The 18460-nt window shown below is 44.9% G+C and overlaps 1 protein-coding gene across 1 annotated transcript; it reads right to left on the reverse strand.

The window, feature by feature from the left end:
* Positions 1 to 207: 207 nt before the first annotated feature.
* On the reverse strand, positions 208 to 17513 carry tbc1d8b (TBC1 domain family member 8B). Its single transcript, XM_062536837.1, has 20 exons — positions 17285 to 17513; positions 13209 to 13319; positions 12322 to 12440; positions 11880 to 12105; positions 11309 to 11549; positions 10702 to 10909; positions 10220 to 10387; positions 9508 to 9639; positions 9074 to 9224; positions 8473 to 8687; positions 8183 to 8300; positions 7421 to 7706; positions 7091 to 7217; positions 6875 to 6973; positions 6329 to 6397; positions 5340 to 5580; positions 4787 to 4852; positions 3755 to 3808; positions 3327 to 3424; positions 208 to 2815 (listed from the first exon to the last, which is right to left on the reverse strand). Exons 1-20 carry the CDS (start codon positions 17409 to 17411, stop codon positions 2240 to 2242), a joined length of 3432 nt encoding a protein of 1143 aa, XP_062392821.1. The 5' UTR covers positions 17412 to 17513; the 3' UTR covers positions 208 to 2239.
* Positions 17514 to 18460: the final 947 nt, after the last annotated feature.

Below are 18460 nucleotides of genomic sequence, written 5' to 3' on the forward strand. Positions count from 1 at the left end.
GGCGGCAACAATGGGATAGTCTATCAGTGTTAGTTATAGATCAGTGGGAACGAGCCTGAAGGACCGAGCATCGAGGATCGAGGAGGGATGTTGAGAGGCACCCCCAGTGTGGTATGTGGAGATAACACACTTAGAAATGAGCAAATGCCCATGTTCTATTCATGTGTCCTCTATGTAAGTATGTGTCAAGAGAAATAATGTAATAAATGATTTTAGGACGGTATTTATTTATTTCCTTATAAGAGACAAGGGACATCTACATAAAGTGACTTTTGTGATAGGCACAAACAGATACATTTCAACAACTTTAAGACATATTTAACAAAGTCTGTAGATATTTTACAATCATTGCACAGATACGTTGACTGAAATTGCGAAATGGCACCTGTAAATCAAAACATGTTGACAGCAGATTGATGTGAAAAAAAACACAAGAATGTTTCAGATTATTTTGTCAAGACATACATATTCATACATATGTGCTGTATGTCTGAATTAAGTCAAAAGTCTGTGGGGTGCTGTCCGTATAGCCATCATGTAGACCACAGACGTCTTGCAGTCTTTCAAAAATTAAATGCTTCATTTTCAAGTGACAGGTTCATCAGGTTTTTACCACAATACTTTGTTGTTGTGATTTTAAAGGAACATCTGATCAAATGTCCCTTTAAGTCCACTAGGAATCGACTTGTTCATAAAACTAAACATGTGTAAGTGGTCTCCCCATACAAACTGTATGTGTTTGCAATAATGCATATTTCAAGTTCTCCTTTCAATTAGAAAAACATGTAGTCTATTTCCTAATTTAAAAAAAAGAAGAGAAAAAAACAATCGCAATTGTGCATAACAGCATTCTTTGATCCAACTTCAGTGGCTATATATTTTCATATAAATAAATTACACTTACACATTCTACATATTTATCCACATTAGATCTATCTTCATATTATAGACATATCTATAACATCGAATAACTTTAATAATTGATTGAGAGTCTCTTTTTATCTGGACTCTATCTATGGCTTAATGCATCGAGTGCATTTTGCAGTTGGTCCTCTGGGGAGCTAAGCTCCATTGGAAGCACTGTGAAATATAATTTTTGATAATGACTCAGAACCAAAACTCCCTTTGAAACGAATGCAGACTCTTTAGCAGCCCCATACGAGCACGGTCATACTTAGCAACTAAATAAATGCTTTTCATCAACGATAAAGCTATGGCCTGACTAATGAAAACGTAACAGAAATAAGGTACACTCGTCTGAATGCGATGTCGATACGCAACGAAACACAGTAAAATATATTAACAAGAATGTACGTAAATGCACTACATGGCGTCATTCAGGTTTTCATAATAGAGTTCCGTTAAGGTGTTTACGCTGCCCCTGATGGCAACTCAGAGGATTGGTCCAATGACAGCAGGCCAATCAGACCCTTCCCTTTTGCATGCTCATGCACCATCCCATGCCACAGAGCCAACAAGTAAACAAAACAGCATAAAAACAAAACAAAACAAAACAAACAAACAAACCAGAAACTCAGCACCTTAACAGGTATTTACATCTAAACTTACTGTAGATTACACACACACACACACAGCACATAATAATCCCTTATTGTACTAAACAATACATACCTGATAGGCGATACTAGATTTAATCCTGAAGAAATGTCACTAGTGACCAAAGAATGACTGAAACCGAGGGATCCTGTGACTAGGAACTTTCCATAGATCCTAAAGAGTCAATGTGATCACCTAAATACGACACATCTACAACAAGCCCTCTTTACACAGGCTTACAGTAGACTTAGGTCAGTTCAAGGTTGATGTTGAGGCAAAGTATGTATGTATTTACAAAGTATGTAAAGCATGATAATGTTTTAATGTTTGTGCATATGTGTGTGAATGTGTGTATTTTAGTGTCCATGTGCTTTGCAGTGTGTATTAAGGCTAATTGATACAGAGGCAGAGTTATGAGTCTGGCTGGTGTCATTCTACGAGTACTCGACAAGACGCGGTCGTAATGAAAAACCAATGACTGTTCAATTCTTTCTCCCTTTTTTTTTTTTTTTTTTTACAGCCACTGGGGGGAAAAAAACATATCATGTCAATGCCTCCATACCAGAGAATAAAGCCGTTCCCAGGCTGATGGGAACAAAAGGAACCAAAAAATGCTGAGGCTGGAGTGTCATGTGTATGGCTTTAAGGTGGGGCAGTTAGAAGCTTCGTCTGTGCCGGATCCTTACTTCTTGATCTGTGCTTTCAGCTGGTCTCTCTTGGCCCGGTCCAGATGGCCCTGGACGTCCACGGGCTTCTCGAAGAAGCGCACCAGGACCGGCTCGTTGAGGAGCGACGCTAGGACCTGCTCGAAGGAGAAGGACCACTCCGCGGCCTGCGGGCTGGGCGGCGCTGTGTGCTGCTCAGAAGGCGTGTTGGCCGGCTCCGTTTCCATGGTGCTGGACGACGGGGGGTCCGAGGTTCCGTCGGGAGAGGAGGAGGGGGCACCCCCGTCCGAGGTGGCTTGCCCGGGGCTGGACGGATCCTGGTCCACGTGGAGGGTCTGTAGCTGCTCCACAGCGCCCTCTACAGGGCTGGCGGTTTGCGGCGGCGGACTGATGGGGGTCTTGCTGGGGCTGGGGGATTGTGGGCTGGTGGAGGAGGTCTGAGAGGGAGCCGAGTCCTCCTGCAGCCGGCGGCCCACCTCCTCCATGCGGAGCAGCAGACTGGTGACTCGGGCCACGGCGCGGAACAGCGCCTCCTCCTCCGGGTCTCCGTGGAACAGGCTGTACAGCGTCTTAGACAGCTGGATGAACTGGGCCTGAGCGAGCACGGCAAACACGGAGACACCACAGGGGCATTCTCATCATTTGAACAGAGGCCAACGCTCCAGCCAGACACAGTTAAAGGGGAACTTGGCAACTATTTCAACTTAATAAACCTGTTTAGAAATCATTTGGATGATTAAATGATCTGTTCCAATGAAAATGGTGACTTTCCCCCACTCCCCTTAGCGTACCCAGGCCAAAAACCAACCTTGCAACATGAAACTCATTTTAATCATGTTTCTTACCTTTTAACATCCACATTGTTCTGCTGAACTTAAGCTAACCGTTTGACTAGCTTGTAAACAAACCCATGTGCTTTATTGTTACTATTTTAAACAGTTAATAAGAAATAGCACGCACACTTTCTCCAGCAGAGGGGGAAATATGGCTAATCCTAACGGGGGGGTTGCATACTGTTTGCAAGTGTGTTCAAACATTTGTCTTGATCTGCAAGTTTGAACACACCCCGACATAAGGCCTTTGGCCACTGATACCAGTCTGTACCTGATCAATTCTGGGCAGGTCTTTAATGCTCTCCTCCTTCCTCTGGATCTCATCTTGCCACTGCTTCAGATACGCCTGCAGGTCCACCTTCCCACGGCCTGAACAGGACAAGACAGCGTTAAGACACTAAGGCCTAGTCGTACAAAAGGTTTGCTGGTGCAAACATGAAGCAACCTGCAAAGTAACATACAAGCAAACGTAAGCACATAAACAGGTGGATACAAGCAAACGTTTCAACAAAGCACATAAACAGATGCGTAACGTAGCTCAATTCAAATGCTGACTCAATTCCACATCATAGAGGAGATTTTTCAGCGGGTCACACCAAGTTTACAACTATCGATACACACACCAGGCGTAAATTACAGTTTGAGAGGAAAACACATTATGCAACAGGGTCTGAAGTGAGGCAGGGTGAGATGGTTTACCCTTCTCTGGGCTCTTCCTTATCACTCCATCGTCGGGGCTGTCCGGGGAGCACACTGTAATGATCAGGAGAGGACAGCGATAAGGACCTGAGCGGCCTCATTCTGATGGAGCTGTGTGTACACTCATTCTGATGTAACCAAGGGACACAGCACTGTGTTGTGCAATGATCCAGTTATAAACAGGCAGCATGCACACTCCGTCGCCCTCGTTTACACAACGCACACACACACACACACACAGCAAAACACCCCCACCCCACACACCCACAAACACCCACAAACCAACCCCCCCACACACACACCATGTGTGAAAAACACAAATGCACACATGTATGAAAACCACAGAAGCATACATGAATGTGAGAGTACACTCCACTGCATTCACACACACACACACACACACACACACACACACAAAAGCGTCCATCTCATGCTAATAATAGATGCATCTAGAAAAAGCTTGAAAGGGTTACAAGGCTGACTTAAACTAAGTGGGGTGAAGAGAACAGAAAAGAACACAAGCGATAAGAACAGAACAGAGATGAGAAGAGAAGAGAAGAAAAGAGGGCGAGCTGACCAGTCAGGCGGCTGAAGTTAGGGAGCTCTTCGTCCAGTGGGACAGACTGAGAAGGCTGGCAGGCTTTAGAGACAGCGCTGTCTGTGAAGGCTAAGAGAAGAGCAGCTACTGAGACACACAGAGCCACCCACCGCACGTGAGAGACAAGGAAAGGTGTCAATAAACCCCACAGACAAGTTAGGCAGTGAGAGAGAAAGAGAGAAAGAGAAAGAAAGAAAGAGAGAGAGAGCGAGAGAGAAAGAGGGAGAGAGAGAAAGAGAGATTAAAAGAGAAAGAAAGAGAGAGACAGAGAGGCCCAGAGGAGTAGGAGTAGAGTTGCTGGTAGAGCATGTCAGAAGAAACTCTCTACAAGCTTAATTAGTGAGACGTGCATCAGAGAGCGCCAGTTCAGAGAGATAACACGACTGTGACATTTACACAGCATCCCCCGGCAGCCCTCGCAAGCTCAGACATACCTGGTGGCAGATGCAGCTTGAAGAGGAATTTCAGCTTCTCTGTGAAGGAACCACTGTAGAGTATATCTGCACAGGGAAAGAAACACACTCATTTGTGGGTTGAATCCTAATTGAACATGACAGTTGTGACTCCGCCTTCCTACGTACTTCTGTTCAGTTTTCATTTCACTTCATACGTAGTCTGGGTCTGCGGTATAGTCGCAGGTTTTCTCAAGACAAAAATGTGCAGGTCCAATCAGCGAACAGAGGGAGTAGCTGAGAACGATGAAGTTGAGGTTGTGCGCTAGTCACAACCAAACGTTAGCGATTGGTTATGGCAGATCTGAGTGGCTCTGGGCAGATCCAATAGTTTTAAACATCAACAAACAGAGTTATCCACATTCAAGGAAGTTCAGGCTTGGCAATGGAAAGTGGCCAGACTCTCTGTACATTATGAATGTACGAGAGTATGGTAGGCTCATAGCTAGGCCTGATTTGTCTTTCCTTTCCCATCAGTGTGTAAAGAAGGGGAAAAAAAGAATGAAAGATAAGGGGCGCGTTCGCCCGACCTTACCCAGGGCTCGGCAGAACTCGCGGAAGTTGACGAGGCCGTCGTGGTTGTCGTCGAGCAGGCGGAAGGTCCAGCGGGCGAGCGTGTGCGAGTAGGCGCCGGGGCTCCAGGGCTGCAGCAGCAGGAGCAGGCTGGTGAACTGGGCGCGGCCCAGCTGGTACTGCTCCAGGTAGGGCAGGCTCGGGTCGTGGTGCTGCAGCGCCGGGCTGCTCACCGTCCAGTAGCAGCTCAGGAAGTGCTGCCTCTGTGGAAATGAATAGACGAACAATAAATAAATAAATAAATCAAAACGAATAAATAAATACAAACGCAAACAGAAAGAACTGTGAGGGGTCAGCATTATCAGAGAAAACACAAGCCCTTTCTGCTCAAAATTGTGTGCAGCATTTTAGAACAGTACATCACCCTTGCACACTGTGCCAGACAACAAGTTAAGGAGAAACTGCTTGTGATGTGTATAACGCTATTGCATTTCAGCCATTATTCTAAGTCAGAGTTAGGGCTGAGGTAGTTTCACTGTAAAACCGTATCCTCGTTCCATTGATCAATTATTTGAAGTGTGCTACGTGAAAACAGCCTTTCTTTGTGTGCTTGTGCTGCTTCTGTCTGGTCCATCTCGACTCGCCCTGCTTGAAGCACCCACTCTAAAAAGAACAACCTCCATTTTGAGTGGAGAGCTAACTCAAATCACTGGGTCATTGCACAGCTCCAACGGCCTTTAGACTTTCATATATTTTTTTTTATACATCATTGTTTCAGAGCTCTTTGTTTATGGAGTGTATTGGGCTGAGAGTCACCCTGAAGTCACTGCACTGCACCCTTTTTGAAAATTAATTTCACTGAATAACCCTAATGGTCTGTGAGAGGAGCTGCCTCCTCTTCCGTTGTGTCCGTGCCCCAGATAAGGCAGAGCGGTTTCAGCTAATGGGGAAGCGTGTTCCCTGGAGAGGGACGGAGGGAGCTGAAAGCGGACACTGTGGCCACTGACCGACCTTGAACAGCACATAGAGCTCGTCCATGTGTGAGGCGCTGAACTTGACGTCCTGGGCCACCACCCTGACCTGCAAGCAAACAAACAAACAAACAAACAAACAAACAAACAAACAAACAAAGAGCAGATCGGTCGTTTACCATATCTTTTTCAAACACAAACTGACAAAAAGAAAATGATAAGCATGCACTTTTCAGGTCAATAAATCCAGGATGGAATCAATAAGGAGTATTGGTAAACAAATGTATGAACCAACAAAAAGTACACAGAGAATATCAAAACAAACAATTATGCTTGAAAGGAAAGCCAAAGCAGTCAAATAGACACATTTGATAATATGACATTTAACATACATAGCATACTTCAACAGTAGAAGAGTCTAATTCAATGTGATCTTACGCACTTCAATGGCCATTAAAACCTACAACGGTACTTTGAATACATAGCAAGGCTTTGCATTTCACCACAAGTCCACCTAACACATTTGATTTTAAGTTATAGCATTTAACTGTGGCCTAAAAAAAAATGGTGCGTAAGCTGAACATACCACATTCTGTCTGGTTGTGTCCTCCAGAGTTTGGATAACGTACAGCTTGTTCCTCCTCCTCATACTCTCGACATCCTCAGATTTGATATCTCCATATTTCTGAAAAATATTAGTCGGCAAAATGTACGGTGTGACGTGTGTGTGCGTATAGGTTTGACTTTAATGAGCGCCTTTTCTATTTTCTGTGGTAGACTGAGAGAGCAGTTGGGCGTTTACCTCATATGCTTCCCTGATGAGGTCACTGATGTCCACTCTCCGAGTCGCTCTGTTGTTGCTGCCCACTGGGGCCTGCTGGACAGTGGCAGGCAGGGGACTGTCTTTATTAGCCACACTGTCAAAAAACCTGCCTCCGCCAAGGACACACAAAACCCCCCCCGTAACTTTAAGACATAAAATAGTTATCAGAATACATCAGCCGAGGATAAGATAACAAGATGACATCAACCAAGGATAAAAGAAAGTCAACAGCTCCTCTCAGAACATTGGTGTGTGTGTGTGTGGGAGGGGGGGGGGGGGGGGGGGTTCGTGCAGTCTACTGAAGCTTACCTGCTGAGGATGGTGACGGCCTCTGTGTCGTCGCTGCAGCAGAGCAGAGCGTCCATGTTGTAGTCGAGGGTGGCCAGTCCCAGCTGCAGGATGGCCTTGATGCCGTCGAAGAAGAAGCAGTCGACCACGTTGACCGCACTCTCGATGGGCAGCACACTGATGAAGAGCGTCAGGAACCAGGACAGCGAAACCGACGACAGGAACGTCAGGTCCGTCATATGCTCCGTCAGCTGGGACAGGTGCTCTCGGATCAGGTCCTCAAAGACGGCCTGGTCGACCAGTGCGCCTGCAAGAAGGAAAAACAATGACAACAACTCTTCAAAATAAGGCTGATCAATCTGGGGAGAATATCTCATTTCGTTGTGATTTAATTTGTGATGTAATTTCGGAAAGTCGCGCTTCTGTTCAGTATTCACCATATTCAACACCATGTAAAAATCACTCTGATATATGACTTTTTGGGCAAAGTCAGCACTATTTCTGCTTGCCTTTTCTGCTGTGCATTAATCCTACTGCTGCCTATGGGCTTTTTGAACGTGGTGGTACATGTTCATCATGCTGCCACAGGAAGTGGTGAAACACTCCCAGTCGCGAGCAGCACGATCAATTGTGGCCTTTGCAATTTGCTAACTGCATTAGTTCAAATTACGATTTTGTTTAAAAATTGATTAATCTGTCAGCCTTGCTAACCAAAATAATCAAATGAACTTGAATAACTGCATGTAGGGAATGTGTGTATGTTAAAGATTTTGTATGTCTTACCAATGATCCTGCGGTTGAAATAGTCTGGAAGCATCCGTTCACATACTGCAACCAGCAACCAGAAGGCTTCTTCCTCCTTGGCATACAACAGTAACACAGATGCTAGGATATTCATAGCCTACACATAGGAGCAGAGAGAAAGAGAGAAGGAGAGAGAGAGAGAGAGAGAGAGAAAGAGAGAGAGAGGAGAGAGAGAGTTGTTGGGGAGTTGTGAGTCTCCTTCCAGACACATGAGTTCAAGATAAACTTTAGTTAATGACTGTCCATCTGCACATATGTGTGCACAGTACCTGGCAGTAGCCTATCTTGGGGTTCCGGTAGGCGTACGCGGTGAGGACCCTCCGCAGGGCCGATATGCCGGTGTCGCTCTGGAACGCCGGGTGGTCAGGCAGAGAGCGGTGAAGGTCGCGCTCAATCTCATCCGTGGCCAGAGAGCTGGTGCCCAGCGACGCCTCCACCAGCTCAGAGTAGTGGCCAGCGTGCGTCGCCATGTCATTTACTGCTCCTGTGACACACACACACACACACACACACACACACACACACACACACACACACACACACACACACACACACACACACACACACACACACACACACACACACACACACACACACACACACACACACACACACACACACACACACACACACACACACACACACACACACACACACACACACACACACACACACACACACACAAAAACACACACACACACACAAAAACACACACACAAACACACAACCCCACACATACACACACACACACACACACACACACACACACACAGAGAAACACACATGTAATCCCACATTGAAAACCTAATGATATCATATAGCGAGTAGAGACACAATCTCTCTCCATACACATGCTGTGCACACATGTACCTGAGAACAGCATCCACAGCTCTCCCCGTAGCGACTCTGGTACTCCCCGCACAATAAGGTCTCTGGTTTTCTTTGTGCAAAACATGCTGGTCCCACGTCCGTACTCCGCAAAGTGGATCTGCCAAGACTGCTCCTTCATCTTCTCTTTCAGCTGTCAATCACAGCCATTAGAGCCCAAATTATCTCATGCCCTTCAAACAGAGACATCTCACAGCTGACAGACGCAATGAATACGTACAGACAGATGGGAAACTAAATGCAGCAAGACACATTCAAGTTCGTTCCAAATAAGCGTCAGAGACGATGTGACCTTCTGACACACTCCAAGGAGGATAAAGAAAAACACTCAAGCACATTTACACACACACACACACATACAATACATAGATTTACACACACATAAATTATATATAGATATGCAAAAATCAAAATACCATTTTTGGGTCGAGGTTTTCAGCATCCTGGGGATGGAAGACATTCATTAGGGCCTCTGTGCTGACCGTCTTACTGCTGTCCTTCTGGCCAACCATCAGCCCTTCTTCATCCTCACCACACTCCAGCAGCATCTGCACACACACACACACACACACACACACACACAGACACACACAAAATATCCTTAAGACTCACTTACTGTAAGTTTTAAACATGTGAGCCCAAATTTCTGAGTTTTCAGCAACAGGAAAACTCAATTAGAGCTCATACATATTGGATTTCCAAACCATTACTGTAGTTTGCTTTTTTGCAACTGGTACATGCTGTTTGCACTATAAGTTTCTTTACAAAAAAAATGGCTATTCTGATGAAGGCCTAGTGCCGAAACGTCAGCACATTAGTCAAATAAAAGTGGTGATTCTAAAGCAGCAGTGTTATATATATACTGTATGTTGCACTTTTTCCCGTACTTCCCGTAAGCCTTTACAAAAATAAAACATGTTTCTATCACAATCAGATCATTTAAGTTTTCTCTGTCTTTCAAATGTAAATAACAAACATTTAGCATAGCCTTCATTTTATGCTAAGTTTTACTCCATGACCACCATTTCCTAGAGACTGTAATATGGCAGGACTGTATGACACAGAGCTGAGTCACAGGAGCATGCGTGTGTGTGTGTGTGTGTGTGTGTGTGTGGAGAGAGCAGTGACCTGGCTGGAGGCGGAGTGCTGGGGACTAGCCGTGTTCCCACACTGCCGGCGGATGGTGCCGGCCAGACGCTCAAAGTCACGGACCTCGGAAAACCGCAGCGCTCGCTTCCCCCGCATACACACCGTCAGGGCCCGGCTATTGCGGTCAGGCTTCTCCACACTCAGAATCTGAAACACACACACACACACGCACACACACACACACACACACACACATGCACACACGATCCATGTGACACTAATTACAGACAAAATATAGCAAAAGCCTACAATTGTCACAAACACACAGAAATACACACAGACATTTTGCACTCAACTGACAGCATGCTACGGCTGTGACATTTACTCCCTCACACACTCATGACTGAACCTGAAAACATCCACCCACACAGAAAACGTTTCATATTCCTCCAGATGGGACACTGTCTGGCACAAACACCTAGGCTGAAAAATCCCCACCGCTGTGGTAATGTGTGGCTCACCTCTCTCATTGGAATGATGAGGTGGCACTTGCTGCCGTCCTGGCTGGCAAAGCAGAGGTAGTTCTCCGACACGCAGATCTTGCCCAGCGTGTTGAAGTGACTGAAGGGGACCCACAAGAAGCTCTCGTACACCTCCAGGAGGTTCTCCTCGCGCGGGAGGCGGAAGAACGCCCGGAAGGCCTCGTTCCTGGCGTGAGTCTCCAGTCCCCTGGAAGCAAATGAAGAAAGATGGAACCAGGGTTCTTCAGAGGAACTGAGACTGCTGTCTGAGGTTGTCTTGCTAAACTAAAGGAGGAGTCGAGGTTAAACTAAGGAGTCAAATTAAATTCAATGTTCTAATGATGGAAATAGGATTGGAAGTTATCAATATGGTTCAATCAAGTTCAATCAATATGGTTAGTTTTTTTTTTCTCCAGATGCTCAATGACTAGGGTAGACCCACAAATATACAGTATATGGGACAGGTAGTTATGGATTTTTTTTTGTTGCAAAAACTCAATAAAAAACAAAATATGAAGCTACTATGAGCTGTGTTAATAAAGCACCCGACGACACCCTCACGATCAACATGCACACTATGTCCTGTATGTGCACGTTGGCTTTGCACCTTTTGGTAATTTGCAGCGGGTCAGTAAGAATGTGGTCGCTCGGAAAGATCTCCTTGTCGATGAGCCGCCTGACAGCGAAGTCGGCCAGCTGCTCCATCAGGAGGAAGGTCTGCTGCAGGTGGAGGAACATGGAGAAGCAGTGGTCCTCTCCACCCGAGCACACGCGGATGCTCTCCGTCAGCAGCACGCTGGTCGTCTTCTCCAACCGGCTGATCTCCACCCACGAGATCACCAGCTTCACTGAAGGGGGAAGAAGCCGACCACACAGACAGACACGGTCAGAACCTCCATTCTCTTGGCACCAACACAGATTAGTAACACAGGGCTTGAGTTACAGTATGCCTACAACCATGCTTTTTGAGGAAGGTCCAATGCGAGCTGAAATGTTTGAACTGCACTTTTTGCACTTCTGTGCGTTTTGAACTCACATTTGCACTACGTACAAGTTTAAAATAAAAAAAAATAAAAATAAAAAATAAATCTGAATTTTTCCTTGTTTCCTTCCTGCTCTGCAGAACCCAGACTCCCATGATGCCCCAGCTATGTCCTCTGTCTCCTCCTGCTTCTCACCTTCATTGCCCAGCAGGTAGGAGTAGAAGCAGAGGAAGTTGGTGCTGAGGTAGAGCCAGCCCTGGCATGGGACGCGGCCCCTCCAGTAGCTGCACGAGTAGTAGGTCACCAGCTTCTCCTTGGCGGGCAGCGAAAACCAGGACTCAAAGCGGAGCAGCGCCTCGCGGAACTTCTCCGGGTCCTCCTCCTGGACCAGGCTTACCTTTCCCTCTTCGGCGATCAGACCCTACGCACACAAAACATAAAAGCAATTACCGACTGACCGGCACCCACAACAATACAGTGCTGCCCAGACATGATGGCTTATCCATACTTCACACAGAACAACCTTTACATCGACTTTCCAAACATTCACCTTAATCCACTGTGAAATTATGTGCATCTATGTTTTCTCTCAGTGCAGATACAAATGCCATTATTTTGATGGAGTGAGAAGGCTTACTCTGATCTTGCCCTGCACGAAGCTGGTGATGTCGTCGCTGGAGTCAAACACAGAGAGCGTTCTCATGATGTTCTGCTGCAGCCACTCCCAGTGCTGAGTGATCTCCTCCTCAGAAGCGCCTGTGGACAGCCACACCACATCTATTTATAGTGCCAATAACTATTGAAATGCTCTCAAGGTGCTTCAGAGCCCACAGGCCACATACTAGAGCAATGGTTCTAAAACTTTTCTAAGCTGGGCCCCCTTAAACCTTTCTACAGTATTCATGGGTTTCATCAGGTCCCTTTCCACAGGTGTATTAATCAAGCACCATGCAGTCTGCATTGATAATCAAGGTGCTTGATTTCATACACCTGTGGAAAGGGACCTGATGAAACTCATGAATACCCCCTCGTGACAACACCGCCCCCACCATAGCTGGGTTGTTTGACAGATATGTAATAGGAACTATTATTACGGTCATAAATCAAATGTTGCATTTTGCGAGTGAGATGTCCATGACCTCGAACCCCAATGTGTTCACTCCCCCAGTTTGAGAAAGACTGCTCTAGAGCAAGCATTAAGGAGACAGCGTCAAGCAACAACCACATTTTAAATGGATGACACCTTGAGCAGTACACTGAATAATGGAAAGTAGGTTGCAAATAAAGCTTCTCTTCAGGTAGCATATTTCTGGATATGCAGGTTTTGCAAGTCTCCTTTTCATACTGTAAAGTAAATATTGCCTATAAAGTGCAGAACACATTGCCATTGAAGAGAGAATGATGGCATCACTGTAACCCTGGCCCATGCTTTATGGCTTGCTTGTTTGCTAAACTGTGAGGCCATCTGTGAGACACCACGACGGCAGCAGAGCAGAGTTAATACAGGCCCTGGCTCCTGCTCACCACATGCTATGATCCAGTAGACCTGCGAGTCGGGGGTCTGGTGCAGGATGCGGAAGGGCGCGACCTTGGACGTGGAGTCGAGCACAGCATCCAGAGTTCCGACGAGGAGCCCTGCATGGCAACACAACCACAACCAGATTTCATCAAGCTCAACATTTCACAAGAGAGTTACAAAGCCCCAAACCCTGTTCTGTCTGTTCACCCATTATAGTCGTTATTTCAGTAATTAAAGGTTTATCTGTAATTAGAGGTACTGTAACAAATTCAGCTGTCCATTTTGAGCAGTTTTCATAGACAGCCTTGGTTCTGTGATCCATGAATTTCAAGTGGAGCAAGCCTGTCCTCAAAACCATGACCAAATTCTTCCAGCCAGTCACCGAAAGGGGGCCGGGGGTTTGTTTGGTACTTTGTTCAAATATCAAGAAACGTCACATTATCCAGAATGGCTTAAAGAAAACCCGAGGTACTCCACAGACCTCAACGTCCAGATACTCAAGCACACGGCTGAGGGTGGCAAGGGGGATCTACTCTGAGCGGGAGTTACTTTCTCCTGTTATTTCCTGACTGAATCTTGTCGTCACTGACTACCAACATCTGTGTTAACCTCCTCTCTTAATAGAGCTGGCAAGGAACCACTCCCTTCTTCAAAAAAGGAAAAAAAAAACCCTCTGACTAATCCAGCTGAAACCACAGAGCCCATCTGTCTGGGGTTGGTCCTGGAGAGAGAGAGGCTGAGGGGAAGTGTCGGAAATGAGAATGAGAGGAAGTCCAGGAGAGAGTGTGAGAAAATGAGAGGGCTAGGCTATACACATGACAGTGGAAACACACTCAGGCACAAAGCGAGCACTATTTTTAATCAGTAATTCATCATTGTGAAGGTTGCAATTTTGTGCTAGCTTATGTCCCATCAATCAAATGAACATCAATAGAAGGTAACAAAGTCCCATCCCGCAAGTTTTACATGTTGAATAAAATACACAAATGTGTCTTTCAAATGGTCACTTTTATCAGAAGTGAAGCTTTATGGTTATGGTTATAGCATTTAGCATAACGCACAAACGCTTTTGTTTATTCAGCAATGGCACACTGGTCATATATACTGTGCTGAACATAGACTGTATATATAGAACAGTCTATGGTGCTGAATGTGTTGCCTTTGTGAGTGTTATGAGAGGGTGGGCTGCATACACAAGGGATGGGGAAGCATACCAGGCCCATTCTGCTTATGCGAACAATTTGAGCCTCCAGCCTCAGCGATGCCATAGCCAAGTGTGTCACATTACCGAGGCCCAGAGGTGCCCTTCATGAATTATTCCACGCTTCAAAAACACTGTAATGTCATATCTCCGAACCAGCACAGACAAGAATGTACAAGGCAGAGGTCAGTGGGGCACAAGGGGTTGTAGGCTGTTTATGTCATGCATTAGTTTCCCCACATGGCTCTGTCTGGCGGCACAGGGAGTACACAGCTAACTGCCGTGACTGGTCTGAAAACATTCTATTGGATTCTAATGGGGATGAGGTCGTGGCTAATAAGTGCTGATCTAAATGATAGTGAAAAGTGATTGAATCAGCTCGTCACAAACTCAACAGAAGGCCCACAGAGATGATCAGCCAAGTCAATTAAATTACGGTACGAACCAGAGGAGATCAGCCATAACATCCTTTCACTTTATAAAAGCCCCGGTGACTCTTTACTCAGATTCTATGTAATGCATAAACTGATCAAATACAGAGCCACATTCCTGACTTCACTGACAGGAGTCAAACTGTCAGAATTAAATTTCAAACGGAAGCTCATTTTCTCCGTGTTTTGACCAAGACCATTCCATGCAGCTCACTGATTGATATCAAAATGTCAGATCATATGACACGCAATAATCCACATGGAAACATTTCAGATTTACAAGAATTAAAAACGACAGTATTCCAAGAAATCTAAGGCTTGAGATAGAGAGCCAAATGTAGGCTGCTACACAATAAGTGGATAGCCTACACCAAGCAGAAAGGGCAAGCGGGTGATGCCATTGACTTTGTCAGCTTGAAGAGCAATTAAGGGCCACATTCCCTTCAAAGACCCTCATTAACAACAATTATAGCTCTGGGGTGCGTTTCCCGATAACGATGGATAGACACTCTTACGAGGGTTTTCTACGATTCATCTTAAGATCGATCGTTAGGATTTGCCGACTGTTTCCCGAACATGCTCGTAGCGTGAACGCGCGTGCATTGATCTTACGACGCTATTAAGGGAGCTGTCCACGAGAAAAGTTCTGAAATATCCCCTAATTTGAGTGATGGTGATGTCAGGTGACTGCACGTCACAGCTAAGCCTACCGTCTGAACTTCGGATCTATACATTAATTCACATCAATACGAGAATAGAAAACCTTTGACATCTGCATGTAAGCATTCCAAGTAGCCTAGGCCATATACCACACACAGGCATACATACTTTTTATTATTTAACATTAGATTGTTGCCCCGTTTTTATGTTTGTTAGATAGGATATGTAACATATTAGGCTTTGGCTAGCCTATTCCTACATCGTTCATGCCAGTTCTTTGCTAACCTACTTGTGAGAGCACGGTGTGCTGCCTGTGCAATAATGTTTCGAGGTGTCACGTTTGAATAAAGAGGTTGATAAGAAAATGAGGAAATGTATAGGCTTAAATAACATAGCCTAGGCTTAGATTTTGACGCAGCACAGACTATAGCCACATATTCCTTTCTCTGTTTTTACCTCATAAGCCTAATAAAACATAAAAAATAAAAGGCTACACAAAAAAGATAATGGCAAACTTTTCTGGCGACGTCTCGTTTCCTAACTTGTTTGTAGGCTATTTTTGTCCGGTTTTGATAACATTATGTCCATTGAATGAATGCTATTTTGCATGCTAAAATCTGAATCATCACAAGTAAATACAATAAAGAATGGTAACGTAAATTGGATCATTATAATCTTAGTTGTAATCCCCCTGCATATCCTGCTGGTGACTCCACTGAGGCATAGCGTTACGACGCTCTTAGTCAGTAACGAGCACTCTGGATCACTCGTAGATCTACGAGTGTTTTCACGATGCTCTTAAGCTACGATGGTTTCGGGAAACAGTCGGCAAATCTTAAGACGGTCGTAAGAGGGATTTACGATCATCGTAGGCTTACGATGCTTTCGGGAAACGCACCCCTGCCTCACAGTTGGAGCTAGAGGAATTCAGTCGAGCTTTGTATCAAACAGAGTACAGCCAGTGTCCAAAATAATCACCACGCCATGGCAAAAACCTGAACACACACGTTGACAGATAATAGACACAGAAATATTAACCCAAATGAAAAATAAATGTCTCTGGAGGCATGCTACCAATCCAATAATGTATCTGAACATGGGAGCATTCTTGCTGGCCTGTCAAAGTTCATTGCGCTGATGAAATGAAAACGGCCACTGACAAAACACTAAGCTTAAATGACACTTGATAATGATGAGCAATAATCAATACCTATTTGTAACCCATGATGAAGTAGCCTACAATGTTGTGACTTCATCAACCCCTTCATTTTTTTTTCAAGAAGAGAGAGGACATACGTTCTCAGAAATCAAGTGAGGTCAAAGGTGGCATAACATGTAATTTACTTGTTGACAGATCGTGTCACTTGTTAACACTGCCAAGATTGGCCTCGATGACAACTAACATGAAACGATTTTCTGGACGTAACGTTACTAAGGTTAGCCAACACATTGCTCCATTTGACCAACAGCAGATCTAGATCATCTGTAACGCAGCTCTTAACCTGTCAGAGTAAACGCCCGTGTTTAGAAGCTACTGGTCAAATGCAGTCTGTGCAGATGTGGTACTTAACGTGAACGTCCCTGTTTTTTCCATCAAGCTATGATAGATCCAAAACCAGGAGGTTACACACCATGAATAAAACCTAAAAGTGATAACGTTAACAGTCACATTTAACTTTGTATCATCCACAAAGTGGTGCGGCTTCATTATGTTCAAATTGCTCAACTTCCATGGGTGTCTATGGTCTATCCAGCTGTTGACTAGCTTGCCGCTGATGTTAGCATATACCTGCCAAACCGCCACTTCCTTCACCGTATCCCCGTCGTCTCTGCAGTATGAAATAATCATTGGATTTCACGGTCGCCCATAACTTCAGCGCATTCTTCAAAAGCACTTCTTCAGGTTTAAGCCACATGCTGAAATCTAAATGTATACCCTGTCAGCAACATGAATATCACTATGTGCATTCCTGCAGCTGTATCCGTAGACATTTGTTTGCGCGTGGAACCATTCCCCACGTCGACAGATATTTTGCCAATGTCAACGTTCCAAGAGCTTCTGGGATTGTAGTTTTGAGAGGTAACCAATGGCTGCGAAACACGGCCTCTATGTTATTTCAAACAGCATTACCCATAATCCACCACGCTTCCATAATGTGTTCTATGCTCACGACAGAGGACACTCCTAAACTGTTCCAGGATCAGGTAATTCGGCAGTTCATGGCTAGGGAGCGCGCAAGGAAGAAGACTTGCAAGCAATGGAAAACAATATAATATATATTTTTTAAAAATTGAGGCGTAGTATTTTGTTAACAACAACTGTGAGCACATTCTCCTATTACCTTATTTCATCTACAAAAACAAAGTAGAATTTTTTTGCAACACTTACAGTGTCATTAACCATGTAACATGGGCTGTTATTCATGTCATTCACTCCTGATATCTGAAATGAGCCATTTAGTCAAATAGCACAGGGCCCCTGTAAATCCTGCCTATATAATGAAATAATAAAGTAGTTATTGTGCTTTCAGCCCAACTTGTGTACTGCTGCCGATTCCTGTGCGAGTGTGGTGTGCAGGTTAGGTGTGTGTGTGTATCTGTGAGCCCAGTAGCTCATAATACATTAAACGATACAGGAGTGAAGTCCATAGGGAGCGGTAGTGATTGTGCACACTACACTGCAAGGCCTACACTTATAGGATAGCCTACCTACCAACACTCCTGTTTTCCTCAAGTTTTAAAAGACCAAACACCAATCAAAGAGAATCATTCATTTAACAATTACATGGGTGCATTCTAAAGGTTTCAGGGTACACTGAACTTTTCTTGACAACAATGTGGGGAAAGACACAGAACACAGAAACACATAGCCTAAAAAGAGATTTTCTAGAGTAAAGATGCTAATTTTCCTGTAGGCCTACCTTTCCAATCCACTCCTCTGGCCATCATTTACATTGTGTCCTAT

This window comes from Sardina pilchardus, chromosome 5, assembly GCF_963854185.1.
Source record: "Sardina pilchardus chromosome 5, fSarPil1.1, whole genome shotgun sequence".
In the NCBI taxonomy this organism is placed as follows: Eukaryota; Metazoa; Chordata; class Actinopteri; order Clupeiformes; family Clupeidae; genus Sardina; species Sardina pilchardus.